Below are 19643 nucleotides of genomic sequence, written 5' to 3' on the forward strand. Positions count from 1 at the left end.
GGAAATAGAGGCATAGACATTCATTGAAAACATTAATCATCTCTGGCTCTTAACCACTTCAAATATTGCACTGCACTGAACTGCAAAGTCGTTTTTGAATTAAAATTCGGCATTAGATTTGTGCTACATGTACTCCAAGTGTCCCTGAAGAGCAACACATCTTTTGACACATTGACAATTACTGCTTGGAATTTCAACATTATGAGCCCAAGGTCTCTATATTGTCTGGGGAGGCTTTGGTGTTGATGGAATGAGGAATTTTGTTACAGGTCTCCCTGAGAAAGAGTCTTTACCGCAATTGACTTTTTTTAATCATTCAATCCCTTATTTGTAACCAAAAGAGCCCGCTGAGTCTAAAGGTCGTGTTTTTTAAATGGAAATCCAGATTTAGAAACGAGAATAGCCAAAAAATAACAATGCAATGCTCCATAACAACGACATACAGGCACAGGATATCAACAGCCATGAACAATCCACTGCTGGATAAAGGCATCAGCAAGATGCCACCATCCCTAGCGATCCTATGATCTAATAATCCTACACATGACTTGACCTCATCGCTCCATCTCCCCAACGGATGCCCTCTCGGACGCATAGAAAACAAAACAATAAGTAAAATACGAAAACATGAAGGAATAAGATCTCTCAACACGCTTCGGGAGAAATTATCAGTGCGACCAATGGTTCGCCCACTTTGAAGTACTGTACGAACCTGAACACCTGGGTTCGTTTTCCGGCCACGGCTAACATCACTGGCGAGTGATTTTTGGCGGCAGTGTGGTGCAGTGGGAACATTCGTGCCTCACAGTGAGAATATACTGCCTTCGATTCCCGACTCGGCCGCCTTTCTGTGTGGAGTTCTCTCCCCCTGGTGAGCATGGATTTCCTCCGGGTTCTCTCGTTTCCTCCTATAGATAATATAAATGGAACTGGTATTGGCCAAACATTCAAATGCTGAACATCACTCAATTGGGATTACACGCAACAGCAACATCGCCCCCTACTGCTAAAACTTGGCAGGACCCTCCTGAAAAAAATAGTTAAGGCTCGGTGAGGCTTTTCTTGGTAAACAAGCAGTCCACTACAGATACTGGAAACACATTTGACTTGATCCTGGACTCATCAACTCGCTCCGAGCTACGTCGTGATGAAGAATCAACCACAACCATTATAAGGTCGCCCTCGTTACACACAATCTGCGTGCCACAAATGAACCACAACACCATCGTGCTGATCTCGTCAATGAGCACACATCATCACGCCAACTCACGTTATTCTCCCAGCAGCGGCTTTTGGCTAGCCATCGAACAAAGACGGTCACCGCATCGCACGCTTTCAGATGCGCTTCCGTGGCCGTCTGGAACGCTCTTCCGATGTTAGGAAGCCACTGGAGCTATGTAATTTTAAATCGAGATTTAAAACTAATTTCGTTATCACTGCTTTTCGTTTCGTTTCTTGTCCTTCCCACGCACCTCCGACTAGCACCGTTGGCTACGTACGGTGCAAAAGAAGTTCAGCGCACAAACATACAACATCCAGCAGTGGATTAACAAACGGCTGAGCATTACTATTGGTATCATGATTTAACTGGTTAAAAGAGGGGGTGGGGTGGGTGGGGACTGCGCGTGTGGCGACGCTGTCTCTGCGACGAGATGATGCTGTCTCATTATCTCACTTGATCGGATTATGTAATTAAGCAAGCCGCGTCTCCACAATGTTGAGTACAACTTCACGCGGCAGGCGACTTACTTGCGCGCGCGCGCGCACACACACACACGAGCCTGAGAGAGCAACAATTTCTCGTTGCGCGCGTGTATGGCATTTTCCCTGATCGGTCTCGAAAGAAAGATAAGCGCCGTTAGTCGGGGGTTGATTGTTGGAATTATTCCTGTTCCCTCTCTCATTGTCTTCCCGTATCCATCTCACCGCGCTGTTGTTACGGCTGGGTTTGACGTTGGCCGTGGATGAAAGTTATGGTGGCATTGGGGAGAGAGTGGAGATAGATAGTGGGTAGTCCATGGATCAAAGCTAAAATTGATACCACTTAAGGTCGCAAACTTTGAGTTGCACTGGTGTATTTATGCGGCTAACACGAGTGGATTATTTTCTAACCTACAGATTTCCGATGTGTATCCCTCAATTCATTGCTGTCGGCCACCTAATGAAATTGTAAACCAATAAAGTTATTGCCAACCTCATATTGCACCTACAAGTAAAATCTCTGGCCTGGACCCACATGGACTATGGACATAGAGGTGGAGAGATGATGAGAGACCGTGGTTGGCATGGACCTGGTGCAGGGAATTAAACGGGGTTCTCCCCAGAACAATTTCCAGCCCCCTCTTCGTAACGCCCCGAGCGTATGTGGGCCCCTACGGTGCAGTTGCACCGCCTGCACACTCGATCGCTCCCGCTACACCCAACGCCTGCATCGAGAGCCTCGGATTCACAAACGCGGGCACGTGCCAGCATGGACTTTGGGTGTTCTTGACATACATCTAATTTTATGGGAAGGACCTGCTGCAAGGTAATTTAAATCAAAATACCATGGGACATATATACATGTGCGTTTTGGTGACATATATCTGCGCGACAGTTCAAAATTGCTACGCACAAGGGTAAGTGGGATGTGACCTCCAGCATTTATCGGCACGTGTTCGACTGTGGCCTTAATGAGAAACAACCCCACTCATTATTGCCTGCAACCGAAGCCGGGCTCTTCGGTGTTGAAAATTGTACCCCAAAAAAAACGATTCACCTTCGTGCGATTCAAGTGCAGCGGCGACTCGCTTTGTGTTTGTTGGGCTTAACCCGTTAATTGCAACCCCATGTGGCCCTCGTGCGAGATGTAATCGTCTTCGACAACTGCGTGCCGATGAAGTGGTGTGTGTACCGGGGGGGGGGGGACCGCGTGCTCAACGTGGCGCGGTGCGAGGGCTCCGTCTAGTGGTCACATTTATGCGCCGTGATTTTGTACATTAATTTCGTCACGAGAGCGCCGTGTGGAATCCAAAAAACACCTCTAATCGCTGTGAATTGAATTGTTCTCAAAACGGTCGCCACACATATATATCTATCTAAAAAAATCAACATGGGCGATTCAGTTAAATTCAATGTGAGAAAAAAATGCATTAAGCTGACGTGTTATACCCATCCAGGTGGGATTTCTCTGTGCGCTTAGGGTCCTTTGAGTCAGTCGTAAGCCAATTATTTTTGCAGTCTCCACTATATGTGTCAGCGTAGCCCCAGGCATACACGCGTTAAAACGGATCCCCTTACGCGCCTAAAGCGACTCAAATTTGGTATTTGTGCATTGAATATTCGCTCTGCCTTCCGATTGAATGGGTTTTCTCCTAACTGCTGCATGTAATTGTTGAACTTCTTTCGCACCGTATGTAGCCAACCGTGCTAATCGGAGGTGCGCGGGAAGGACAAACTGAACAAAAAGCGGTTCCTAAGAAATTATTTTTCAATCTATATTTTAAAGTGCACAGCTCCAGTGGCTTCCGAGTATCGGAAAGAAGAGCGTTTCAAACGTCGGCAGAAGTTCATCTGAAAGTGCGCGATGCAGTGACCACCGCCTTTGTTCGATGGCTATCCAAAAGCCACTGCTGCGAGGATGACCGGAATTCGCCTGATGGTTTATGCTCCTTGACGAGACCAGCACGGAATTGTGGTTCATTCGTGGCTGATTTGTGGCGAGAAGCACTTTGTGTGTATTCGTATTCAGTTGAATCCATAACTGGATTTTGAGCACTGCGCCAAAGGTGGTGGGGACGGGAGGAAATGAGAAGTCGACAGGAGCTTTCCACAACAACCGCCACCTCGAGCACAAACGGTAGTTAGAGACGAGGCAGTGGGTACGCTGACAGACGGATTATGCAGACGCAAACATAGATTGAGATACAGGAAAGACAGAAAAGTAGATGGGGGAGGGGGGGGCACAGAGAGGAAGCAAGAGGCAGTGGGAAAGACAGGTGGTAACAGAGGGGGGACATAGAAGGAGAAACAAAGAGACACAGGTGGAATCGGATGTCGAGGGCGAAATAATAGACGGAGAGACAAAGGGCGACGGAAAACAGATGGGGAGAGACGTGCCAGTTTATTAAAATCATCGATTAAAACATTACCTCTGTATTCGGCTTGAAAGTGTAAGAGCCGCTGAATATCTGCACGTGATATTTTGCCGAAGAGTAAAACGTGCTATTCTGTGCACATATTCAAACAAAAAAGCGTGAAAGACTCGTCCAAGGAGAGTGCTAACGGTACACACGTACACGGGAAATACAACTGACTGGCAGAGATTGCTACAGTAAAACAATCCGCCTTTTCTAAAAGTATATTATGACAGGTTGGAGAAAAGACTAATGTAATTACAAAAAAATAAGCGACGGAAGAGATACGGTGTATCCTATGTGTGTTAAATAAGTGAATTAGTTGACTTAACACCAGAACGCATCCACAATGCTCTCAGACACGCCGTTAACGCATGATTTAGTCTATAAATTGGCCGTGACATGGTGTGCACACAATTCGCTCAATCAATCTTTAATCAAGTGATCAGACTGGGTTTAGATGCTGTGTGGGGGTCTCGCTAAAGCCTTCATCTGGGATTGCGTCTGTGTATATCCCTGCATGACATTTGAGCTAGCAGCCCCCAACCGACCAACGTGAAGTATGGTCAAATAGCCCCGGGTTCCCAAGATACCCTCATCCAGCGGTGGAGTGAAAAAGGGGGCCTCTTTACATGTACATATCCCTGTAAGAAACTCCAAGAAGGATGTAATTGTTCATGAATTTCAATGTATGAATCCAAACCGTTTATTGCAAACACATTTATAAATGACACAATAATGTAAGTTACACTGAAAATAAAACGTGAATAAGGTAAATGAAAAAGTCGAGGACCGATACATATACAGTGATAAAACTCTTACTCAACACACATGACTACTTAATGAGCTGTTTTCCATAGCAGACAGGCTTCGTTTGGTGCTTTGCATGCAGGTGCGAGTGCATATTGTTTGGAATTCGTACTAATTGGTTTAATTCGACAACAATTTTCCAGCAGAAGCATGGCAAATGTTTATCAGAAAAACCAATGTTCTACAAAGCGAGTGCAATCATTTTCACAGCCAAAACCGGTACCTTTTTCTAAGTATAAAAAATGCAAATCTGTAATAAATACACAAGAGGGCGTCTTATTGCCAGAAGAAAAAAATGGGCGAATGCAGCACAAAGGTAAACATAAGGAGTCCTTTCAGCATGCATACCAACCGGACAGAAAAGTAACGTGCTGGTAAGGGTCAACTGAAAATCTGCAAAGGCACATTCAAAAAAGCACAGTCCATTTGATTTTTAGCCTTTGTGAAGAACAGGAAATGTTATGCCTTCAAGAATAGGACATTTTACACATCTTACGTTGGATCACGGTAAAATGTTTAAATACATCTGTGCCCTTGCAGATTTATATACACAATACCCATGCATAGACTGATATTTTTATATAAATCACTTGAGCGGTTATCATCATGACAAATGCCCACCCCTTATCCACTATCCAACAAAGGACAATATAAAAATATCACACTTCCATCTGTAACTAATTTTCTAAGCCATACTTGATCTAGAGAGGAAATTAAAACAAAAAATGATATATTTTTTTACAGTTTAGCCAATACTTTTTATTGTAACAACACAGATGTACTGTGCTTGGTTTTATCTTCATGTTTCAGAGCTTTATAATTATACTTCAGTTATTGAAATGTATTGGGGATTTTTTTCTTCTTCGAAAGTGTATATAATACATCTGCGGCATATTAAATTCAGATTTTTATGTGGAATTTATTTTAATCATACCGCAATTTGAATAAAAATAGGTCAGGCTATGTTTTTCAAAATGCCATTGACAGGTGTGTGATCCAGAGCATTTCATTGAACAGTGAATAGATTTAAATAAAAATAATTAAAATAAAACTATGAGCCACAACATGGTACATTTTATGAAATGATAATATATTTTTCTCCACATTGCAAAGAAAATCAATCGCTCTGAGATTATAGACGTAATCTAACATTCTTCTCACATCTGCGTCCACTTCTAAAGAACGCCAAATGTCCTAGTTTTGGGCGAAAAACCTGATCACATGGGAATTTAGCGTATTCACACAGAAAGGCCACGGGCTGTCTTTGCTGCAGCCTGAGCTCTCTGGACAATGGCCCCACACTTCTCACGCTTGGACAACTTATTGTTCTCAAAAATACCTTCGTTCCGCGGCAAGCCATTGGAACCGTCTGGGAAGGTCAGCAAACCTGTTCGAAAAAGAGACATTATTAAGTGGTCAAACTGCTTTTTAAAATAAGTATTGCAATTTCCACCATTCACAACAACACAGCAATTTGTTTAGACTCCATCGAAAATGCAATACTTAAGCAGAAAAGAGGGGAAAAAGCTGGACATCACTCAAGATTCCCTGCAGAGAACCCCATTTCTATAGACTTAAATGTTTAATGGGCCATGTTTGTGTTACAGAATGCTTATGATGCTTTCATTTTTTTACGCACTGCATTGCTAGCTATACATCCGGAACATTTATGCTAAAGATGACACACATGAACAGTTGATTTATTTTGCCTGTTGTTTTTTCCCAATCAAATGCTCTTTTTCAAGACTTTAAAGTGAGTCCTGAGGCCCTTATTAGCATAGTCGAGAGATGTAGGGGTGTGCGCGCAGTGTGGAGAGCCAGACTGCTTGCTTGCTCTGTCGCACCCAATTTCAGAGTCCTTTTTCGGGTGGCATATCTGCCTGTCACCTGCAATACGTCACAGGGTCATTTGGCGTGGTTCGTCTTGGCGAGGAGATTTTTTTTTTTGTTTAGCGCCCTGGGAAATGTTACAGCATGATGGGCACTGACAGGGATCAGACGCTCCGCGTTCGGTCACATCAGACTGAAACATCTCAAATCTCATGTTCCACCAGAGGGCCTAGTGTGTGAACTCAAGTGAGCAACATATTGACTTTATAAAATTTCACTCCTTGTAAAAACTTATTGGAAAAAAAACCCATTTTGATGTGTGTGTAACTTGAACTTTGTTAAGTTGTAATATGTGCTTGCAAGTGCACGAGCGCATGTAATTGTTGGGGTTTTTTCCATGAGCTTTGCACACACCAGACACAACATTCTTGGAAATCCAAGAGGAGATGAAGTAAAACTCAGCAGTAAGCTTCTACGAGTGGTGGAAATCCACGAAGGGCCACCCCTTACCATATCCCTCCACGTGGCCGTTCTTAAACTCTCCTTCAAACATCATCCCATCGGATCTTGAGAACACACCAACGCCATGAAACTTTCCTTGAGAAAACTCGCCTTCAAATCTGTAAACAGATGAGATTACCAAGACAAATTGGATGGGTCAACAAAAAAGCAATGCGTGATTGTTGAAGTACAACAATCAATATGGACGGGTGTATTTGTGTATCCATTAATGTCACTGAGTAAATTTTGTTTGAAAAACTTGGAAGCAAGTTTGGAGACAAGTTTTTCAAACAAGAACTATGAGAAGTGCACCTGCGGCCACAGGACCACCTTCTGTATTCTGTGCGTTGCCCAGTGTTTACTGGGCCCAACTGTAGATAACAAATTCATGTAATTTCTTAACAGTATTATACACAAGAGGGATATAAACTATTCCTTGGTGTCCGTAGTCAATTTGCAGATGACGCTGCTATAAAATGGCTTTTTTTTTTACTAAAATTGTTATGGGATGTTACAAATCCAAAAGCGGACAGGATATCAAGCTTAGCATCCCCTGGGAAGGATGTCATACTTTCTTGGATGTGACGTGCCCTGGACAATAGCAAATGTCGAGATGGGGATAAAATCTTAAAATCATGGAAACTCAGGGGGAGAGAAACTACCTCTGAGCCACACAGCCACTATGACACAGAGCATCGAAACAACACGTTAAATTCTGTATTTAGGTTCGGTTTTAAGGGGCAATAATTTGGTATATCTGTAAAATGGCATTCGTAAGTCTTGGGGTTCCTGAAATAGGATAGCTTATGGCCAGTAATAAAGCAAAAGAATGTGCTTTTATTGTGTTCTATTGGTCCACATATAAAACCAACGCATGTTTCCATTGGCCTTGGAAGATGCTACATTTTAACAGTAGGCCTATTCATTTTGGCTTCATTTTTGAACAAAGCGCACTTTGCATAACGTAAAAAAAATGCACCACGCAATAAGATGCTTGTGGACTGGCGCAGGTACAGACTTCATGCAAAACACAGAGATGGACATCATAGACGCACTCGGCAGAGGATCCACACGAGTAATATTAGTCGCATACAGTAGACATTTGTTAAAGCAAACTGATAACACGAGCTCACAAAAACAAAAACGAATTATGCACAACGCTGCTTATCAACGACGGGTTTCGCGCATGTGTGCGCCTGCTCGCCGCAACAGTAAAACGTGTGCTGTATACACATCTGAATAAAAGGAGGGACGGACCGATATGTACATTTGCAGTTTCACACACAAATGTGCAGCCCTTGTGCACACACAGTGTAATTAGCCCTGCGTCTTATTCGCCATCCAAACCTATCGCACACAATCACTGTCCTCAAGGGTCACATAATCCCGCTGTTACCATGGAGACTAATGCAATTACCCTCCGCGTGTATTATCCTATATTGTTACAGGCCTAGGCGTTACCATAGTGACGACTGCTCTTATTGCTCCTAAATCAATAGCAGGTTCGCGAGCTGCATGGTATGACCCAGACCTACTATATTTTTACATTAGACAACCCACATTTTGCTTTGAAATATTCACTTCACATTACAGCACCTATGCACTCGTAACAATATTCCTTACTTCACTGGCATTTGGGGGTTAGCTGAGAGATGTTTTAGCCTACAGTAGGATTTTTTTTTTAATTTTACTGCTGTCATTTGCTTTGGATAATAATGTGTTTAACTCTTGCAGTGGGTACCATACAATGGTCTTCCATTAGTGAATAATCTGGCAGTGGAAAGAATACATGGCTGCATAGGATACAATTTGTATTTGAAGGTCAAAAGATGTCATTTTTGAAATCTAATATCTCACGGCTTATTTTTCAATTTTGTGTACAGTGAAAGTTGAAACACTGGAAATGTACAGCCTTGCTGTAAACAAATTTTGAATGGGGCAGATCCGGTGATATTATATTGTATTTATATTGCTGTCTCAATGACGTCCAAAATTGTATTCGGTGAACGTATTATTTTTTCACCAAGTTTGTTCGGCTCCATTTTCTTTAAAAAATATATATATTCAGAGGGCTTGTTTTTCAGGTTTGCAAATGAATGCGCAATCCAAATTTTCCACAGCATCATGATGTTCATCCGTTTCAAATCGAGTCCGTCACTCGCAAATCCACACTCATCGGCACTGACAGGGGCTAGCGGAGGGCCTGGCGATGCTAATTCTGACATTTATTAGGCGAGGCCAGCAAAACAATCGGCGTGGAGCGGCCATCACAGCTAAATTCCGCCCACTCCCACTGGCAGCGCGGTGATATTAACTGCTGTCCGCTCGCATGTTTCAAACGTCAGAACTCGTTACAACCTTCAAGCGCGAGAACCTGTCAAACGTGATTACATGCAAAATAGAAACATTACACCTCCTTGCCTTTTGGTCAAACAATTGCAGCAAGGATAACATTTTATTTAAATTCTAATTTAGCTGCAATTTGATGTCCTTTGCCATCTTAATTGCCAGCAGCAACATTTGCACATATTCGGGATTCAAAAGTTATTCTTTGCTCATGAATTTAAGGTCAAACGTCTACATTGTTATTCATATCGGAAGAGTTCTCAAAACCGATGTATTTCAAAACAAACTACAGTGACGGCCTTAATTATAATCAATGCTGACAACATTGCTCAGTTTTAATTTTAACTAAAGTTTTTCTGCCATGAAAAGCTTCCAACATGTGCGGTTAAGAAAAACGTAATTCTACTTAATATGTGGATTGTTCTAAAACTAAAATCACAGAATGCTCCACAAAATGCATCGATGAACCCAAAAGATACATATTTGAAAACAATGATAACGTTTGTACATTCTGTTATTGTGTACTTTTAGGTTAATTAATACCATCAAGTGCCACATTGTTACAAAAAATCATATGAGGACACAACAGAAGCATTCATTTTTCTTTTCGTTGCAATTAAGCAAAACAAATTAGGCTTTGTGTTGCAATATCTGCAAATCTGTTGGCTCCCATGGTGTGGCAACAGTTGGAAATGAAGGCACGGAGGTTACAACAGAAAAGATTTGCAGCCTGCTAAGGACCTTCTTTTCACACACATTAAATGCAACCCAAATAGTGTTTGCTCATCAACCATCCACACCAATCCATGCCATGTCCCTTTGAAAAATCCGATGACGAATAAAATAATGGGGTGATACATCAGGCTGGCAGTTTTTTCTGGCTTGTGCTAGATGACCTAAGCTACTTTTAGCAATGATATTTAATATGATGTGTGATGAGTATTCTGTTACTCTAACCTTTAGACTGTGACCAATGCATTTTGTTCCTTTTCCGTAAAAGTTATGTCATTGACAAAATAATCAAAACAGAAATGCAGCACATGAAATATAAAACTTCTTGGCTACATTTGCTTTATTATCCTCAATAATTTGACAAGTTCTCAAATATAGTTTTCATCATTTTTTCAGGCTTGTTAGTGCCGATTCTCTTTCAGATACATTTTGGCTTTTCACTTCCATCATTCCAAGAACAAGCCTCTGCATCACATACAAAATTAAGAATGTGTTGCCTACTTTTGAGTGACAAATCAGTGTTACACTTTATTAATGGTATTAATGTATAATCTAGCATGTAATATCATGCCAATTTCATTTACAGATGAGAAGTGCATTGCAGAATTCTTAAAAAAAAATTACTTTTCACAATTATTTTGAATTTAACAGCATAGATTAGAAAAGCTATGCCTGTAATACATATGGCTATCACAACCGTGAAAAGCGTATGTGGAGAAAAAAATCACAAAATTACCAGTATACTCACTTGTGATGGGTAGGATGCCAAAGTATATATTAATTTTAATATCATCTCAATCACTCATTTAAAAAAATGTACAATACTTTATAAGCTCCATCTGTGTGATGAGAATCAACTCTGACGTATATGACAAATTGGGGCCAAATTGGTCATGCCGACGTGTCACTACTGCCTTAAGTGGCCACAATATATTTAGATGTATAAAGGAAAACTACTGTACTGCAAACTTCGTTTTTACGCTATTAGGTTTATTTGGGTTTAATTGGCCCAGATGGGATCATGAAAGGGGGAAACAAACCCTTGACAGGTGATCAGGTCACTTCGTGATGGCATTACCTGGAGCCGTCGGGAAAGGCGAGAACGCCACAGCCACTAAACAGCCCATTCTCAAACTGGCCCAGATAGTGTGTGCCATCCGTGAATCTCAGCTGTCCGAGCCCGTGCCTTCGCCCTGTATGCAGAGACATTAACAACACACAGCACTGCTGCAGGCTTTCCTCGGCCGTTGTGAGGCCCCGTCACCGACCAGTGCATCATATAAATTGTAATCGAGTGCAGCATTTGTAAGCATGCATTATAAGCCGGAGGTGCCCTTTTGACCTCCAACCCCGTGTCCTCCATCAGCTTTCCACTTTGATGAAAATCGAGCCTTGTACAGTGGAATTTTTTTTTGGTTTTTAGCAAAAAAAAGTACAGTATTTCCTTCTGATTAAAGGGTATTGGTTAAAAGTGCTCTCTCCATGGACCTAACGGTAGATGCTGCCTTACCTTCCTTCCATTCTCCTTGGTATTCCTCCCCAGTGGCATATGTAAAGGAGCCCTTCATTAGCGTCATGATCACGTCTTTCGTGGACGCTGTGTGCAAAAGTGCTGTAGTCCAAGTGTACGAATGAGCACACACACAGACATAAAAGCCAAAGGCACACCATCAGCAAAAAAAAAGCACATGGTTTGTAGCTCACCCTGTTACACCTTCTGCCAGCCAGTAGCAAGCCAATAAACCATCGTTCTCATACATTTGCAAGTTCTCTGTGTAGCTCAGGAAGTCAGTGCAAGAACACACAAGCAGTGGTCAGCCACGCAAGGGGCAAGGGTCGTAGGTGAAGTTTACACTTGGTGGCAGGTAGATGGCTATCAGAGGGCCCACCAAAAGCAAATGATGTTTGTAGGTGTGACAGTGATGAACCGCCCCACCATCAACAACAGTGTGGTACAAACACAAATTAGAGACATTACATTGACTGTTAAGGAAATTAAGGGATACAGTGATGAAACGGCAGGAACAAAGTAGGGAACGTGCGCGAGATTACAGCCGCTGTGGAGATGGAACATTGAAAATTAGCAAAATTAGTTTTGACTAAGCATAATTCTCTGGCAAGAGCCTGATAAACACCATCCAAGGCTAATGAATCCACTTCCTGATGAAGGCCTCTCCAAGCCGCCATCTCTCAGGGATCTGCGATGTCAACAATTCACCTAGCACCTGCACAGGAGCTGACTCACCCATTCCTTGACTTCCACTACGTGATTATTCTTGATGGGCTACTATCTGGTAAAACAGTGTAGATGCAAACAGCGACATTTTTACTTTTGCACTTCAATTTGATAACCCGTATCTGGCTAATAAGTAAAAGTTCATGAACAAAACAAAAAAGGAAACGGAAACTGTAAAGTTCACAAAGCGTGGAACGATGGATGCTTGTAATTACACCGAGAGACAAACTGAGAACAACACGTGTTCTCAACAAAATGTGAAGGTTTATTGTACCATTCAATTTGTTAGGAAATGGGACTTGGGCAGAACACGTCATGGCTAGAAGGGACAGTGGCCTATTGTCTAATTTAAAACTATCAAAAATATATATTTTACCAGGCAAGGCCCACTGAGCTATACCGCTCTTTTCCAGAAGCTACATGGCCAAAAATGATAGCTCAACGAAGTGACCTATCGTGTGAAAGTTTATCGCAGCCAATTCTGGCAAAATTGCCCGATGATGCTGGATGTAATCACCAGCGAAATGTCGTACTCAAATTTTAAATGTTGAGGACTTACATTCCAACACACTGGTGGACATTAGTAGTAATTAATCGGCACGTTTTGCTTACATCATAAACCTTGCTAATTGCCTGTCAAGTGGTGGCGGGTCAACGACACATTTATACTTACGCGATCTAACCCCAAAAAATGTCATTATAAATTACGGCAGCCAAAAATCGGAGGACCCGAATAAAAAGTCACGTGACCACGGGGAGAACACGAAAACTCCAAATACACAGCAGGCGTCCAGGTAGGTGTCGAACCCACGACCTCCTGCATACCAAGCAAGGAAATTGACATCTCACTGCCACTGACTAATGACGGAGTGGCAGCCCAAGAGATGGAAGGCATAGGAATGGTACAATAATCATTAAAAATATATATATACAAATAAAACAAAACAATTTTTTCTCACCAAGCAAGGTCTGCTGAGCCATTAGCTTATTTTTCAGAAGCGACCTGGCCACAAATGATAGCTCAACGAAGTGGCTTATCATGTGGAAATCCACAGCAGCAATATTAACCTCAACAATCTATCCGCATGCTTCGAAATGACGAGCGACGAAGGCGGCTTGGCGCGAGGCCCTTCATCCAGCAGTGGACTCCGAGACGTGATCGTGGCAAGCGACGCCTCGGCACTTGGAACAGGTAAACATCATTCTCAACCAACCAGCAAAAAACCACGACCATTACAATGACTGGAATACAACCAAGACTTGCGTTAGTTTGCGCGGCGGCGCGTGCTTATGTTGTACTTATTGCTGTATAAGTGAAATTAATTATTTTAAACGGGCGGGTAGGAGGAGGGGGGAGTGAAGATTGGTGAGGTTTGCGCTCCTCACCTTTTATTGAAGGGGCCCAGTCCCCTACGTTCTCGTGCAGCTGTCAACAGCGCCCGGTGGCTCTCGCCGCTTCCGGGTGACGTCACCGCGCAACCTCCCCCCCCCCTACGGCCTCCCCCCCCACAGCCCCCTCCTCCCTCCACCCACCTCCCTCCACCCACCTCGCCCAGTCCCTGCCCCGAGCACAACACGGCTTAGCAAGGTGCCAGATTCGAGGATTTTTGAACCTCAAATTAAAAGAGGTCTCCCCCCCTCTCCACACACCCCTCTCCGCACCCACCTCTCCGCACCCCCCCCCTCTCCACCCCCCCCTCTCCACGCCCCCCCTCTCCCCACACCCCCCTCTCCACAACCCCCCTCTCCACCCCCCCCCTCTCCACACACACCCCTCTCCACACACCCCCCTCTCCACCCCCCCCCCTCTCCACACACCCCCCTCTCCACCCCCCCCCCTTTCCACCCCCCCCTCTCCACCCCCCCTCTCCACACACCCCCCTCTCCACGCCCCCCCCTCTCCACACCCCCCCCTCTCCACACCCCGCCTCTCCACACCCCCACCCCTCTCCACGCCCCCCCCTCTCCACACCCCCCCTCTCCGCACCCCCCCTCCTCTCCGCATCCCCCCCCCTCCGCACACCCCCTCTCCACAACCCCCCTCTCCACCCCCCCTCTCCACACCCCCCCTCTCCACGCCCCCCCCCTCTCCACACCCCCCCCCTCTCCACACCCCCCCCTCTCCACACCCCCCCTCTCCGCACCCCCCCTCTCCGCGCCCCCCCCCTCTCCGCACCCCCCCCCCTCCGCACACCCCCCCCTCTCCACCCCCCCCTCTCCACACCCCCCTCCACACCCCCCCCTCTCCACACCCCCTCCACACCCCCCCTCTCCACACCCCCCCCCCTCTCCACACCCCCCCTCTCCACACACCCCCCTCCACACCCCCTCTTCCCCCCCCCCCTCTCCACACCCCCTCTTCCCCCCCCCCCTCTCCACACCCCCCCTTCCCCCCCCCTCTCCACACCCCCCCCTCTCCACACACCCCCTCTCCACACACCCCCTCTCCACGCCCCCCCCCTCTCCCCCCCCTCTCCTCCCCCCCTCTCCACACCCCCCTCTCCACACCCCCCTCTCCACACCCCCCTCTCCACACCTTATCGCCTGAACAGACTGTTGGGGCACGTGCTGTGAAGGCCAGCACGGCACACGAGGAGGTGCCTGACGTAGCAAACACGCCCGGCGGCCTTTGTTACAAATTTGAGGCTGAGTCGACCTAGGGGAGGCCCAGAACCGGTTCAGATACCGGTGTTGGCCGTGAGCGCGCTAACCGCTCCGCCACCGCTCCCCTAACAGTGACGCACGCGCACTTGCCTGAGCACGTGGTAAGCCAGGTGCCAGGTGTGAAGCGTGTAGCGGCACAATTGTGCTGAGCACGGAGTTAACACGTGCCAAGCGAGTGTGGAGGTTGTACCTCTGCATATAGAACGTTCTGTATAATGCTCAAAGCACGTGGCTAGCCAGGTATAAGGTTTGGCCGCCAGCTACGAGACGCACATTGGCCGACGCACATGGTTAATCATGTGCCAGGTATAGGGGTTTACCACGAGGCATGAGGTGCGCATTGCTCTCAGCAAATCGACAAGTAACAGATGAGAGGTTTTACCTCTAGGTATGACACATTGCTTCTTTAGCCAGGTGCCAGGTAGGAGGTGTTAAACCTTTAGACATAACCCATCAAATTAGTACGTACGCATGGAGGGGGGTGAACCCAAATGCGTACGCTTGCGTATGGGGGAGGGGTCTACTGACAATGTTCGTACGCATAGGAAACGGGGTGGGGGGGGGGTGAAGCCTCGATAATAATTTGTCTACATTGGCCTTCAAATTAGTTAGTCCGTCCGGCGGTGGACTATCTGTTTGCTTAGACACGTTAATATTATTATTCCTTGATTTTTTCTGCATGGATTAAATATCGGCTGTTCTATAGGATTCGGGGGGGGGGGGGGGGCGTGCGTCAATCGCACGTACGCATGTGGGGGTGGGGGGTGTAAAAAGTCCGCGTGCGTACAGTGATGGGGGGAGCAGGGGTCAAGTTTTGACATGTTTTGCGTACCGACTAAACGGATGGCCCCTCATCACTGTGGTGGAACAATTTACCGATATCACGAGACGATTTCATTATTCCATTTTCAGTCGGTGCATATAGCCCGCTATGTATACCATTTGGATGAGAAATATTGAAAATGGAACAAAAGGTGTAAATAACCCAAAGAATCGTGAAGATATAATCACGTTCACAAATTTGTTTCGCTGACAGACATTTTAAAAGGTAGAGCTTTTTTTAATATACATACAGTATACGGTATACGTAAGGAAAACTTTAGCAATCCCATAAATAATAGATATTCATGCAGGTGCAATAGTTCTGACACCTGATTAAAGGTGGCTTTTGTTAAGTTCACCGTCTTAAATGTCTGTTTTAATGCTCAGAATATACCTGTGCCAAATCAACAAATCGTATCTATTCCTCTCAGACCAGATTCTAGAGGTTTTGTCACATTCATCTGACAACGCTGGGAATAAATAGCTTGCAGCCATAACCATGGTGTCTGTGAAAGAACCAACCCCATTGGTGTCGGGTGTCTAACCCAAGCGCGTTGTAATTTGGCACGGTCACCATCAACATTTGCCTCGGATCTCGGCCAGTCTCAGGGGGCCCCGATGCCTGTACAGACTCGCATACTACAATAGCAGCAATGTGACTGTACTCGTCATCAGACATAGTATATCCACTGCTGGATGATGGCCTCTTCCACACCACCGCCATCGCTCACAATCTCGTGATGGAACAGTCACCTCAGTGGTTTCCAAGACCGCTGATCCCCACCCCATCTCAGCTCCCCCCCCCCCCCCCACTGCTGCCCCCAGGTCACCAGGTTACTAAGGCCGTAATACAAGAGAGATCGGATATCCACACATCTAGTCAACGCGGCGGTATTAGTAAGGCATTCGTTTCATGTTGTGAAAGAGCGTGTTTGAAATTTCTCCTGCAAGGTATCCATGGCATAGCATGTGCCCCCCCCCCCATGCAAGGCGTTCGTGCCCGCAGAAAGGGAAGCGCACCACAGTTTGAAAACGTCTGATCGAGCTGCTGCACATGAGCTGATTTTTCAGCGCTCCCTTGGCTCCCTTGGCTGCAATCATCCTTTCAAGTGACATGGACTGTCCACGCCTACTTTTCTTTAGAGTATTGTATCAGTTCGTGTAAGATGGTATATTCTCCATTATGGTGGCGCAGTGGAAACACCTATGCGTCACAGCAAGAAGGGCCTGGGTTCAAGTCCCGACTCGGACATCTTTATTTTGTGAAGTTGGTATGTTCTCCACCTGGTCTAGCAGTGGGGTTTCTCTCGGTTCTCCGGTTTCGTCCCTTAGCAAAAAAAAGGCATACAATGTTAATTGGTATTGGCCAATACATCACAAAGCTGAAACATGATCTGAAAATTACTCAATTGGGATTGCACACAGCAACATTATCCCCTTCTGTGAAAACTTGACCCTCCTTGAAAAGGAGTCTTGAGACTCACTGAGGCCTTCCTGGGCAACCATACATAACAATAATTAGAGGGTGAGTTCTAAAAGTAGCATTTGAAGAAAGTTTTGTTTCCTGTATAATTTAAATAATAAATAATAGGGCACTTATTGCATTTGATATGAGAAATAATCCCACCCTTAATTCCATACCCAATTGATTATTGTATGTTGCTTGTAACGAAGTGGCTTTAAAATCTATTTCAGTTCATCTTGAACAATTATTTGACAAATTGTTTAATGATGCAAACAAAAATATAATATTGTGGTGTAGCTCTAACCTTGGAAATATGCACACAGTCTATGGTTCTGAGCTGTCCATCTCAAGTTTGAAGCTTCATTTGTGAGGGGGTAAAAATACTTTAAAGTAATTTTCAGGCATATCGTTATAGTGCTTTACTGGTGTCTGAAAGTAGCGAGCCTTCGTCAATTCACATGGCCCCCAAGTGCACCTGGCCTGGCACAGGCGCCGCGGTGACATCACTATCATTTAGTGGCGAGTGGCGGGTATTGGTGTCTGAAAGTCCATTAAAAGTATTTTAAGGAGGCTCAAAACGCAGGTCAAACAACTGGGAACACAGCCTAGGTAGGACTGTAGGTGCATGCACTAAGTATTACACAACTATAGGATCTGTTCGGGTTTTTTTGGGAGGGCGGTGGGGGGGGTGCGTCCAAAACACATGTCTGGTGACTAATCAATTAAGTAAAAAAAACACAATAACCAAATGAACAATGAAGCGGATATTCTGCAGAATATATATCCAGATGGGCGGAGTGGTAGAGCGGTGGCGCAGTGGTTCGCGCACTCAACTTTCAACCTGGTGGTATGATTTAAATTCCGGACGAATGGTAAGCGGTATCTGAATGAGTCCTCCTTAACTCCCAGCCTCCACCACCCCTTCCGACCCCCGGTGACCAACTTATGCTGCCAGGAATGAATGAATTAACATGTATTCATGTTTAATCTTGATTTTATTTTACTTCTAATTACGTGACTTTACCGAAAGAACCAAAGAGTATGTATTAATGGTTGTAAAATATATGCAATATCTCATTAAATAAAAATGTTTTGCCTGATTTCTATTTGCTTAATTTCTGTGCTTTATTTGATTTGTTTTGCTATTGTTATTTTGGTGACTGAGGTCACTCTTGCACATTAGACTATCCTGGTCTCTTAAATTCTATACTTGTTCAACAAAATAAACTTGAACTGAAATATGGCGTGGGTAGGCCTTCATCCCGCAGTGGATTATGAATGCATTGTAAGTTTAAGTTGTATATATCCATTTGTGCATGCTGGAGAAATGTACAACCATGTGATCTTGAATTTTTTCATATACAGCCTTGACAATTCCCTGGAGAAATCACCAGCAATTGAACTATGTCCTAACCACTCTCAGTCTACACAGCCCCTATATCTAAGAGTGTAACATATTCGCTGTTTAAAATACATTTCACAATTAAGTAAAACAAAACATCATGGGACCTCCTTTGCCAGTACCAAAATATGAGAATAGGTTTTCCCCTTTTTTCTGGAAACAAACAGGTATTTTTCTATCTACGTGACTTCACCGAAAGACCCAAAGAATATTCATTCATGCAGTCACAAAAGCTTTAAGTCAAGATTCAACAAACAGGTGTTAAAATGTTATAATACCAAACTGAAACCTTTTACAAGGAATCATGTCTGCATTAACCACAATACTTGTGGTCAGAATGCAAGCAAAAAAACATACTCTAATAATATACGCCAAAAGGCGTACAGCACAAAGACAATGCACTATCAGAGTAATGAGAGCTCGGGGTGAGCAGCTACATCATGGGACCTCCTTTTCCAGTACCTCTGGTCTAACACCGTTTTGAGATTCGGCTCAAAAGAAAGCTTTCTCTGGTGTGGACCAATCAGTTTCAAAGACAATGCATTTATTATCAAATATGTTTTTTGTTTGCATTGTGACCACAAGTATTGTGGTTAATGCAGACATGATTCATTGTAAAAGGTTTCAGTTTGGTGTTCTAACATCTTAACACCTGCTTATTGCCAGAAAAAAAGGGAAACCTATTCTCATAAAATACAATGAACAAATTAACAATTGAAG

General features: G+C 44.5%; 1 protein-coding gene across 3 annotated transcripts; it reads right to left on the reverse strand.

Annotated features, from left to right (window-relative positions):
• Window positions 1–4416: 4416 nt before the first annotated feature.
• Window positions 4417–14046, reverse strand: MORN4 (MORN repeat containing 4). Of its 3 annotated transcripts, none has more exons than XM_078861406.1 (5): window positions 13957–14046; window positions 11845–11946; window positions 11413–11527; window positions 7266–7375; window positions 4417–6312 (listed from the first exon to the last, which is right to left on the reverse strand). In XM_078861406.1, exons 2-5 carry the CDS (start codon window positions 11909–11911, stop codon window positions 6164–6166), a joined length of 441 nt encoding a protein of 146 aa, XP_078717532.1. In that variant the 5' UTR covers window positions 11912–11946; window positions 13957–14046; the 3' UTR covers window positions 4417–6163. The 3 variants fall into 3 exon arrangements, with proteins under 3 accessions (XP_078717532.1, XP_078717533.1, XP_078717531.1); XM_078861407.1 differs by having other exon boundaries at window positions 11845–12625; window positions 13957–13997; XM_078861405.1 differs by lacking the exon at window positions 13957–14046 and adding an exon at window positions 12580–12586.
• Between the last annotated feature and the right edge of the window lie 5597 nt (window positions 14047–19643).

This window comes from Lampetra fluviatilis, chromosome 12 (assembly GCF_964198595.1).
Source record: "Lampetra fluviatilis chromosome 12, kcLamFluv1.1, whole genome shotgun sequence".
NCBI lineage: Eukaryota > Metazoa > Chordata > Hyperoartia > Petromyzontiformes > Petromyzontidae > Lampetra > Lampetra fluviatilis.